The sequence below is a fragment of the Cyprinodon tularosa genome, unplaced genomic scaffold (genome assembly GCF_016077235.1).
Source record: "Cyprinodon tularosa strain WSP-4 unplaced genomic scaffold, ASM1607723v1 ctg208, whole genome shotgun sequence".
Taxonomy (NCBI): Eukaryota; Metazoa; Chordata; class Actinopteri; order Cyprinodontiformes; family Cyprinodontidae; genus Cyprinodon; species Cyprinodon tularosa.
The window spans coordinates 1,109,942-1,122,288 of record NW_024038770.1 but is presented as its reverse complement, the minus strand read 5'-3'; the positions used below and the strand labels follow the sequence as shown (position 1 = coordinate 1,122,288).

The following is a 12,347-nucleotide window of genomic DNA, read 5'->3' as shown; positions in this document are numbered from 1 at the left end:
AAGCAGAGCCGTTATAAAGTCCAGCTTTTTCCACTTGAAGCAGCTAGCCAAAGTAAAACCCATTCTTTCAAAACAATATTTTGAAACAGTGATGCATTTGTGACCACACGGCTGGATTACTGTAACTCGGATTCCCAACTTCAGAGGGTTCAAAATGCTGCTGCAAGTCTTTTAACAGGTACACGAAAATTCGATCACATTTCCCCTGTTTTAGCTTCCTTACACTGGCTTCCAGCACAATTTAAAATTGTTCTTAAAATTCATTTATTTGATTTTAAAACTCTTAATGGCCTTGCCCCTCCTTATCTGTCTGAGCTGTTACATTCTTACACACCCTCCCGTTCCCTTAGGTCAGCTGATCAGTTGCATCTCAGGGTCCCAAAGACAAAATGCAAGCTCAGAGGGGACATGCTTTTTCTGTGGCAGCTCCTAAGCTATGGAATGATCTGCCTTTGAGCATGAGACAGGCCTCTTCTCTTGCTATTTTTAAGTCCCTTCTTAAGACTCATCTTTTTTTCCTACACTGCAAAAACAATCCAGAAATAAGTAAAAAATGGCTTAAATTAAGTATATTTAGCCTTAATTTGAGCAGGTAAATAAGATGATTTGCCAATGGAATGAGTATTTTCACTCTTAAAATAAGATAGTTAGATAATATTTACTTGAAATAAGACGATAAAATAGTTTTTTCTTATTTTAAAAGGAAATTGTCTTGTTCCATTGGCAAAGTGTCTTACTTACCTCCTCAAATCAAGGAAAAACACACTTATTTTAAGAAAAAATAACTTATTGAGATTTATATTTTTTGCAGTGTAGGCTTTTGGCACAATTTCAGAGGTTTCACTTTGTTTTATTCTATTTTTATACTAATATGCATTGTATATTCGATCCTTTCTATTTTATAATTGCATTGTATTCTATGATTGTGTACAGCACTTTGGTCCTATCCGGTGTATAAAGTGCTTCATATATAAAGTTGGTATAGTGTGGCCTTTATAGAACCTGTTGACAAACCCACTTGGAACCTATTTTACAGTGCACCAGGCCCCCCCCAAAGCCCAGCAGAACATTTGTCTAATAAATAATAGGTTCTATATGTAACCCATATGGATTGGCCAGACATGCCCCATTTAATTCTATCCAATTCGATATATTTATATAGTGCCAATCCACAACATATCTCAAGACACTTTCCACAGACAACCAGATCATACAGTCAGACTGGTTCAAAGTTTTCTATCTAATGAAAACCAGCGGATTGCATCAACTCATTGACTCAAAGGCAATCCATCACACTAAGTATGCTTATAGCGACAGTGGTGAAGAAAACTCCCTTTTTACAGAAGAAACCTCCAGCAGAGCCCAGTTCAGTGTGAGCGGCCATCTGCCGCTATTCAAGGAGATTGTGGCTTACATTACACATAGGCTAAACCTTCTTTGTTATCAGAGAATACATTCTGTGGTATTAAAGCTTTTAAATGCTGTTTTTACATTTGGAACTGGTCTTCTTCAACAGGGCTCAGCACTTAAACTGTATAACAACCTTGCTGCCTTATTTAGATTGAAGTGTGGGATATTGCTTTAGCAGCTAGGTGTAGCCACACGCCAAAGCTTTACTATTTGTGTAATAACATTTTATATTAATTTTTTTGCAAGAGCTTGCCAAATAATTATTTCCATTGTTACACTCCTTTTGTTTTGGACTTAGATGCTCCTCATAACTGTTCGATTTTGCACCACTTTATTACCCCGCTCTGTTAGTTTGTTTACCCAGTAGTTTTGTCAATAAGAATTAAATTGGAGAATCTCGCCACAAAAAACATTTTTTCCTGTAATATAAAGAGAACATTGTTTTATGCTTTTTTAATCAGGCAACAAGCTTTTCATTCATCTGAGGGCAGAAATGACAGATTTTGTACACAGAAATTTTACAGGAATGCAGTTCTCTTAGTTATTTCATTTTAATTTGGTACCAGAGCAAAATCAGCGCAGCAACCAAGCCATGGTGTTGGACAGCACTCTCATACAATGTGAAAGTTGGTTAGGAATGATGGCGTTTTTGCTAACGGTTAAGAAAGAACACAATTATAAAAAGGAGGATTCCTATAATTATCAGGACTGTGGACACAATATTGAGAATGTGAGCAGTAGATGCATAACTCCTGGCACCATTCAGATCTCCAACCATCTTCCGGTCTCTGGCCTGAAAAGAGCAAAAATATTATCTTAAAACTGCGCCAGTATAAAGAAATGTGAAACTTAAAACAGAGAACACTGGATTCTGCTGTATCCTTTGCTGAAAATCTGTGTTTGACAGCAGTCATGACTGCTTTCTCTTTCTTTTTTTTTTAGAATAGGATTCATCATCTTGAAAGTAAAGATATCTTTCTTCTTAGTTCCTGACTTTAAAATCCTGTCTGTTAAACCCACGTTTCTATGCAGTTGGAAAGAAACAGAAATCTGATGGCATAATCTCCTTACATCAAAAATAAAACATGGAATAGAATAAAAAAGCCAAACTTTATTAATTACCTCTTCATAAAAAAAAAATCAGAGTATCAGAAGAAAAATAAATGAATTTATCTATAACTGGAGGCTACATTTATCTTGGTAGTTTGCGTTTGTAACCCAGCCATTTATCTGTATGTTTGTATTTACTATTTAAATTGAAGAGTTTTTATACACTTAAATTTAAATACATAGTCATTTAAAGTAAAAAAGAAAAAAGTATTTTTTTTTTTTTATAATGGCATCTTGATTGTCCCTGTTCAGGTGTATTCATTTGGACTCAAGGTTTGATAAAAACAAATTTAATCATACCATTGAAATTAAATTCTAATTCAATTCAACAATACTTTATTAATTCCAAAGGGAAATTAAATGTTGCATTAATTTATAGGTTATTTTTTAATCAGGTGTTAATAGCTGAAGGCAGAAAGGATCTTCTTTACCAATATACATTGCACCATAACTGGAGAAACAATCTGATGAATTGGATGCTCACTGTTGTCCATGATGTTCTTCACTTAATGAAGAATCTTCCTTTTTTTTACTTATTAGCTCTTAGGATTGCAGAAGAGATCACCCTCTCCACAACAGACTTATACATATATAGTATATACTTATATATAATAGAAGATGTGTAGCATCTTGCTGCAAATGTCGAAGGACCTAAGCTTCCTCAGGAAGTACAGTCTCCTCTGTCCCTTCTTGTAGACGGCTTCACTGTTGTATCTCCAGTTGAGTTTGTTGTCCAAGTGAACACCAGGGTATTTATACTCCTTAACCACCTCCACTTCTTCTCCCATGATGTTAATAGGTTTCAACTGGTTCCTGATTCTTCTGAAATCTACAGTCATCTTCCTTGTTTTGTTGACATTCAAGATCAGATGATTGTTTCCACACCATGCCACAAAGCGGTTCACCAGCTCCCTATATTTAGGTTCTTCTCCATCTTTGATGCACCAATGACTGCAGAGTCATCCGCGTATTTCTAAATAAAAAGGAATGGCGAGAATATTCTCCCCTGTGGTGCTTTTGTGCTGCTCACCACTTGATAAGAAAGCTGAACCTTAAGCCTAACAAACTGTGGTCCGTTTGTCAGGTAGTCTGTGAAAACTGATGCTTCTACCTGAGTCTTCTGAAGTTCTTACTGTAATGATCTCAGAACCTTGGACCGAATATTCAAGCAGACAAATCATGAGCGTTTACAAAACAAGTTTTATTCAAAACTTAAGTGAGCGGCTGTACGTCTGCGGGGCAGAATACCGGATTCTCTGCAGAGACAGCAAACTCAGGACCTGGCTGAGAGTTCAGTCCAGTTCCAGAGGGAAAGGAGCAATCCAGGGTCAGATTTTCCGCCGCTTGCGGTTGTTGTGATTTTATGTTCTTTTCTATTCCCAGCCCGCTGGGAATTTATGTTTCTGATACTTTAAGATGTTTATTGCCCTCCCCTGTAGGGGTGATAAAATATCTTATTTAATCAGATATTATTTCAGCTCTTATATATTGCTTATGACACACAGTCCTACTAACTGTGTGTTAGAACAATGAATGAAAGACTGATTCGAACACTAATCATGGTCAAACAGTTAATTTTGCACATACATGGAATAAATTCACCAGTGTTGGGAAAGTTCTCTTTCTACGTGAACTAGTTCAAAGTTCAGTTCACACATTTTAAAATGAACTAGTTCAGTTCATAGTTCATAATTCAAAATTTTGAACTAAGTTCACAGTTCCAAAAAATGAACTAGTTCATAGTTCTTTTTTTTTTTTTCCATATATTGCTTAATTACATCATAGCCTACTGTAGAACCACAGACGGCAATTATTTTATCAGTTGTAACACTGAAACTGTGCGTCAGATTTCATCTTCATATCCAGTTTTGAATCCTTATCCAACCAGGGTTTACATTAGCATTGAGGGGACAGCATTTCCCCATTGTTGCTTTAATGCTTTGTTGCTGTCCATTCACTTCACACTAGTAGCAGCTGCAGCTTTCACCCCTACATTATATTCTCAAAAAACATCAGGAAAAATGTGCTGCTTAAATGGTCTTTTTATGAGGAATTATTAAAAGAAAAATAGGAAAGTAGTCTTTAAGGTGCAAATGTTTTTTTTTTATTTGAATAATTTTTTCCATTTGAAATTCCATTTCAGTACGTACTAAAAAGGAATACTGGAATCCTGGAAAATTATACCAGGCAGGTTTAACAAACAAGTTACATGTAGTGTTGCGCCGATGCCATTTTTTGGCCCCGATACCGATACCTGGCTGTGCAGTATCGGCCGATACCGATACCATAATAATGTAAAATAATTGCCATCATGGCTTTGTCAAGCTGCTGCCTACCTTTGTGAAGCAGGAAAAAATCTAATACAAAGTGAATCCAGTAGAACTTTTTATCTAAAAGTTCTACTGTATAACAAAAATAAAAGTTTTTATTGCCTACCAGGAGTGGGTGACAATAGTTGAATAAACTTATGGCTCTCAAAATGGTATCGGTGCCCTATTTGTTGGAACTCGCCGATACCGATACCACCATTTTAGGGCAGTATCGGGGCCCCGTCCGATACTGGTATCGGTATCGGCGCAACACTAGTTACATGAATAGTAAAACCCTCAAGAACAGGGGTCTTCTATGTTTTCCAGACCAAGGACCCCCAAACTGATGGCGAGATGTAATGTAATGAGCATTTGAGGAACATATGAACACTATTGTTATATCAGTATTTAAATCCTTAGTGAATAAAGCTTGTCCAAGCTTCAACAACAGCTCAACACATTTTCCTGTAGCATAGCGTAGCATGCAGTCCTTTCTTTAGCATCAATTAGCGTTGTCTTTGCTCGGCAGTAAACACACGATATGATTAGCATCATCAAAAGACATATTGCTTGTTCTGTCCCTAATCATGCCAGACCTCAAACCTTTTTCCATGTCCATTTGGAAAGCTTGAGTTTCATCCAGTTTTGCTCTGCAGTCAGGGGTTCTTTGTCGCAGTCTCACAGCAGGGGTCCCCTCAGGCTCACACCCAAGGCATGGTTCTCATCTAGATTGGCTCTGTAAGTTCTGAAACTCAAGAGAAATGTGTTGCAAAAGGTCTGTTTGCAGCAGTTTGGTTCTGAAAGGTTCTGACTTATCCTTGACGGTTAAGGAATATCCAGAGCTCTAAGATACTCAGGACGGATCTCGTCCACCCCTGAAGCCTTGCCACCGTGGAGTTTTTTGACCACCTCTGTGACTTCGGCCTGGGTGATGAACAAATCCAGCCCCAAGCACCCCGTCTCGTCTTCCCCCATGGAAGGCGTGTCTGTTGGTTTGAGGCGATCCTCAAAGTATTCCTTCCACCGCCCGACAATATCCTCCTTCAAGGTCAGCAGCTCCCCACTCCCACTGAGAACAGTGTTAGCAAAGCACTGCTTTCCCCTCCGGAGGCGCCAGATGGTTTGCCAGAATCGCTTTGAGGCCAACACATAGTCTTTTTCCATGGCTTCTCCGAACTCCTCCCAGGCCCAAGATTTTGCCTCTGCAACCCCCCGGGCCGCGACATGCTTGGCCTCACGGTACCTGCTTGCTGCTTCAGGAGTCCCACAAGCCAGCTAAGCTCCATAGGACTCCTTCTTCAGCTTGACAGCATCCCTTACTATAGGTGTCCACCACCAGGTTCAGAGATTGCCACCACGACAGGCACCGCAAACCTTAAGGCCACAGCTACGGGCAGCCGCATCAACAATAGAGGCAGAGAACAAAGCCCATTTGGACTCCATGTCTCCAACCTCCCTCGGAACCTGAGAGAAGCTCTCCCGGAGGTGGGAGTTGAACACTTCCCTGACCGAGGGTTCCACCAGACGTTCCCAGCAGAACCTCACTACACGTCTTTCAGGCTTCCTCCTCTTCCAGCGTATCCAGCTCACCACCAGGTGGTGGTCGGTGGACAGCTCCGCCCCTCTCTTCCCCCGAGTGTCCAGGACATGCGAGAGAGTCCGGCTGATTGTTGAACCTCGGCTGCAGGAGGAGCAGTGTGGTTTTTGTCCTGGCCGTGGAACAGTGGACCAGCTCTACACCCTCTGCAGGGTGCTTGAGGGTTCATGGGAGTTTGCCCAACCAGTCCACATGTGTTTTGTGGACTTGGAGAAGGCATTCGACCGTGTCCCTCGTGCTGCCCTGTGGGGGGTGCTCCAGGAGTATGGAGCGGGGACCCCCTAAATATATATATTGTATGTATAATTGTGTCCTATAGTCACTCTATTACAGATGGAGTAATGTAAAGAAATTAATTTCTCCCTGGGATTATTCAAGTTTTTCTGATTCTGATTCCTGGTTGATGGTACAGGTGTTGTGAAGGAAACGGTGCCCAGCTTGAAAGAGCTCCTGTGTGTCGCTGAATGTTTGCATTAATGACTGAAAGACATCTTCTGCCTCCATTTATCTGTTTACTACAGTGTGTTGATTTCATGTTTTTAAAGAAATTTCAATTAGTGGGGGAAAAAATTGCAGGGGGGGGAATATAAAAATATCAACTAACCTTGCAGACCCTCATGCAGTACCTCCGTCGACCCCCTAGGGGTCGCGGACCCCCTGTTGAAGACCTCCACTCAAGAACATTTTACTAACACAAACTGAGGGACCAGGCTGAGGTAGGAATTTAAGTTACTGAAGTGCGGATTTTTTTACTGAAAGCCGGCAGGCAAAGTTTGCAGAGAAATGTAAGATTGTTGCCATCATCCTCACCGGTCATAAAACTGTTTTAAGTGATCATACCGCTGCTTTGTCGCATCCACGGTCGCCTCCATGCTGCATTTTGTTTTGATGACGCACGCGGCTGTAGGCTAAGACACTGGTAGCTGGTGTTGCCAGATTGGGTGTTTTTCCCGCTACATATTAAGGCTTGTTTACGGTGTGATTTAGCCGGGGTTTCGCTTGGAGGGCTCTAAAGAAATCTGGCAACCTATTGAACAGAGTTGAACTGAGAGAGCGTGCCATTCACAGACACCAGAATGAACGAGTATGGAGTCGGGGGCCCTTTATTAGGGGCCATCCGTTCTCTGTACAAGCGGAGCAGGAGTCTGGTTCGCATTGCCGGCATTAAGTCGGACCTGTTCCCGGTGCATGTTGGACTCCGACAGGGCTGCCCTCTGTCACCGGTCCTGTTCATAACTTTTATGGACAGGATTTCTAGGCGCAGCCAAGGACCGGAGGGGGTATGGTTTGGGGAACAGCGGATCTCGTCCCTGCTTTTTGCGGATGACGTAGTTCTGCTGGCTCCCTCCTGCCAAGACCTACAGCGTGCGCTGGGGAGGTTTGCAGCCGAGTGTGAAGTGGCTAGGATGAGAATCAGCTCCTCCAAGTCCGAGGCCATGGTTCTCGACAGGAAAAAGGTGGCTTGTCCCCTTCAGGTTGGAGGAGAGTCCCTGCCTCAAGTGGAGGAGTTCAAGTATCTTGGGGTCCTGTTCACGAGTGAGGGAAGAATGGAGCGGGGGATCGGTGCGGCTGCCGCAATAATGCGGACGCTGCACCGGTCTGTCGTGGTTAAGAGAGAGCTCAGCGAAAAGGCAAAGCTCTCAATTTACCGGTCGGTCTATGTTCCTACCCTCACCTATGGTCATGAAATTTGGATCATGACCGAAAGAATGAGATCCCGGATACAAGCGGCTCAAATGAGCTTTCTCCGCAGGGTGGCTGGGCTCTCCCTTAGAGATAGGGTGAGGAGCTCGGTTTTTCGGGAGAGGCTCAGTGTAGAGCCGGTTCTCCTCCACATTGAGAGGAGTTAGTTGAGGTGGCTCGGACATCTTCTTCGGATGCCCCCTGGACGCCTCCCTCGGGAGGTGTTTCAGGCACGTCCCACCGGGAGGAGGCCCAGGGGACGACCCAGGACACGCTGGAGAGACTATGTCACTCGGCTGGCCTGGGAGCGCCTAGGGCTTCCCCCAACAGAGCTGGAGGAGGTGTCAGCTGAGAGGAAAGTCTGGGAGTTTCTGCTTAGTCTGTTGCCCCCGTGACCCGGTTCCGGATAAAGCGGGAGACGACGAGTACAAGTACGAGGTTCTGGAGATCTGGTTCTCCTGGGGCCCGCATCTCCACCACAGCGGACCCCATCTCCCTGGACAAGGGAGAGGAGGCAAGGAGAGGGGCAGGAGCAGCAGAGACAGAATCCTGTGTGCTCTGTGGTTTTGTCTGTCCTCACAGAGAGGGGGGTAGATTTTCACACCTCTGGTGGCTTCCATGTGACTGGCCTGTGACTGCTTTGGCTGAAAAGGGGGGGCTGCAGAAGTCCCCCAGCTGTTATTCACCAAAGCTGCGTGTTCTCCTCTGGTCATCCTATCAAGATGAAATATGGACACTGGTTCCCAATGTCCAAAAAGTATGATCTTGGCATATGGCACAACACAGTCGTAACTGCTTCAGAGCTCAGGGTGGAAAGGAGCTGGTGCTAGCCGCCACAAAGGAAGCAACAGTGTCTGCGAGGGATAATCCAAAGCCGAATTACAGTCCAAGCCAGGTTGACAGACCAGGAGATCAGAAAGCCAAAGGATTGGGAAGGCAGGAACCTCAGAACTAGCTGGAATCCACAGTCATGCAGCGAACGCTGCCCAGAGAGATCCAGATGCTGAAACCTTGAAGACTGGAGAACAGGCAGGAGATCAGATCCAAGCAGAAGAAGGAAAGAAGGATAATTCAGAGGGTGAAGCCAAAGCCAGTGTCACAGGAGTCCGAGCCAGAAGATCAGAGATCCGAAGATACTCAAGGGAAATCCAGGTCAGTGTCAGGAATCAGATCCAGGTTCAGTCAACATGCAGAATCCAGTCCAAAGACAGGTCAGGCAAACAGATCAGAATGAACAGGCAGGCTCAGTGGTCAAAAGCTAGGATCAGGCAATAAGAACCCATTCAAGTATGATAGAAGACTCTCACTAAAAGGCTTGAATAATCTGGCACTTATGACTGGATGCAAGCAGGTTAAATAGAGACTGAAGTAGGTGAAATAAATGGACGGTGATGTGAAACTGGGTGGAGCTAAGCAGGTGAATGGAATGAACAATCAAGCCAGTTATCAGCACCAAGATCAAGACAGACCGTGATTTTCATGGAACAAGGGAGATGGATGGCCACCGGGTTCCCCACTGAATCCCAAACACAAAATAGAATGGAGAGAGCCAAGTGGGGGGCTGAATTAATAGCATGCTCAACCTAGGGAAGTAGGCTGGCCCACTTAGTGGGATCTGATTCAAACAAAATGTGTAACTCTGTTTCTAGCTCCTGTCCAAACGGACATAGCAAAAGGAAACAGCCTGATAAAATGAGGTGTCAGCGTCCTACTCTCCACCCTCAAAGCCAGGTCTTTAGTTGAGAGCCAAACCTTCTGGCCTTTCCAGTATTCGGGTGCCGGAACTCTCCAGCGGTTAGCACCCTTGGCTTGACTGTCTAGAGTCTAGACTATCAATAACCGCCTCAACTCCAGTACCAGAGGCATCCACCTCCTCAATCAATTTTTCCTTTGGATCAGGGGAAACAAGAACAGGTGCAAAAATAAAGAGCTTTAAAGTCTCTAAAAGGCTTGATCAGCCTGTTTGAACCAACAGAACTTAATCTTAGCTGAAGTGAGGGCATGAAGAGGCGCCTCAACCTGACTGTAGTTTCTGATGAACCCTCTGTAGAAGTTAGCAAAACCCGAGAATCTCTGCAGGTGCTTTCTGTCTTTGGGTACAGGCCAGTCGGTAACAGCGCTTTCCTTCGTAGCGTCCATAGTAATCTGGTCACGAGAAACCACAAAACCCAGGAATGACATAGTTTCAACATGAAATTCACATTTCTCAGCTTTAAAAAAAGCAAATTCTGCAAGAGGCGCAACAGTACAGCTCTGACATGGTTCTTATGGGAGTCCAAATCCCAAGATTAGATAATAATGTCATCTAGATAAACAAAAAAAGGTTGTACAATTGCTCACTGATTTAAGCAATGTGTCGCTGAGCTTGAATTTTTACTGTATATTAAAGTGTTTCAGTTCAGTTTAGTCTTTACATGTGTTGTGTAAAGACTGCTAAAGAAAAAGGAATCAGTTCAATGGGATCATACAGACAGATTTCAAGTTATGCACCAATCAATCCTAGTTACAGAACAACTACTTTTTTATTCAAATTGGGTTAAAGAATTTCTATCAGTGAAACCCGATGGATTTGATTAAGTCAGAGACTATGGTGAAGTTAATGATGAAGAACCTGAAAATACTGTGGAAATGAGTGGTGAAGGACATGAAGGAGTCTGACGGAGTTAAAAGTAGGAAAGGCAGGGATTCTTAATTTTAATTCATTTATAAGAACAGAGTTTTTCTTTGACTGTTATGCCATAATCATAAACAAAGTGTTAATTCAAGTAACTATAGCAATGTCTTGTTTTTCATTATTCAGGTACATTGAATAAATAAATAAAAGCACAAAATTGTATTTCTGTACTTTATTGACCACACAGTTGAATCACATGTAATTGCTGCATTCACTAACCTTGGAAACACATTATTCTAGCCCAACCATTATTATAAATACAATAAGGAAAAGTGAACCAGCACTTGAATATGGCATTGTGGGCCAGATGTTGAGGCATCGATGGTGACCTTTAAGCATCATTCAACCCGATAAAATACAATTTTTTATTTTAAGCAGTTTACATGGGTTTCACTGTAATCCCTCTGATTATTTTCAGGGTTAGATTTTTTGCTCTTGCTGAAATGTATAGGAAATGTATAAAAAAAAAATTACATGCTGAAGCTGATCAAAAATAGAACCCAAGTTTAAAACAGAGATGCACATGCTGACCTTGACAGAGAAGATGAGAGCTGCCAGTCCAATGCAGCAGGGATTTCCATAGACAAAGCTGAAGAGAGACCAGACAATGTTGTCCTTGAGCTGCTCGGCAGGGATGTTCACAGTGGTCTGAGGAATCATTATGGTACCCTGACCATGTGCCTGGACTTCAAGGTTTCCATAGTCCTGCAGTAAAACAGCCTCAGCTTGATGCCTTGCATCTGGTAAATTTAAAGCCATTCCAGTAACTGCAGTAGCTGTGCCCACCTCAGAGGGGATACAGGATGATAACTGAAGCTTGTTGAGTTCATTTTATCTTTAAGGTATTTGAGATTAACATCAGTGTTTATGGAGAAAACCTCTGTGCTAGACCATATACCCCTTTCACCTTCATTTTACACCAAACAGTCCATTATCTGAACAATCTTTTTCCATCCTTAACACAGAAAATGACACTCATGACTAAGAGAATGATGCAACACATTGACTTCGTCCAAACAAGTTGCTTTGAAAAATAGAAAAAAAGATTGTTCCCTAAAACCATTTAGCTACTTACAGGCATATATAAATAAATATAAATATAAATACCAAAATGGAGTGATTAACTGAAAAGTCAAAAATGAAAGATATATAAAACCTAAAAGGTTTGTGGCACTTGTATTCTGGTCTGTATTGATCCAATGCACCTAATTAAAGTTGAACATTGGGAACTTAAAAGTCTTAATGCCGTTGGAATGAAGGACATTATGAAAAGCTCAGTTCTGCAGTTGCAAAGAGAGGATAAAGTCTATAAAGTCCACCCATATAACAGTTAAAATGTGATTGAAATACACCAGCAGCTCAATAAAAAAGCTGCCCTATCATTAATGCTTTTAAAGTCAGAAAGACTCAAGCCCCCGTTGATTTGAGAGATTCCAATCTTTTCCATGATAGTAAATAATTTGATAATTAGAATGTGATATTTCAACATCTGAGCTTAGATATGGACCTTAGAAAAGTGTATAAGTCAATCAATCCCCAAGTATGGGTTGATTATGTAATATAC

General features: G+C 42.1%; 1 protein-coding gene across 1 annotated transcript; it reads right to left on the bottom strand.

Moving 5' to 3' along the window:
• Positions 1-1,973: 1,973 nt before the first annotated feature.
• Positions 1,974-11,809, bottom strand: LOC119783605 (dispanin subfamily A member 2b-like). The gene is made up of 2 exons (XM_038285206.1): positions 11,315-11,809; positions 1,974-2,203 (listed from the first exon to the last, which is right to left on the bottom strand). Exons 1-2 carry the CDS (start codon positions 11,540-11,542, stop codon positions 2,063-2,065), a joined length of 369 nt encoding a protein of 122 aa, XP_038141134.1. The 5' UTR covers positions 11,543-11,809; the 3' UTR covers positions 1,974-2,062.
• Positions 11,810-12,347: the final 538 nt, after the last annotated feature.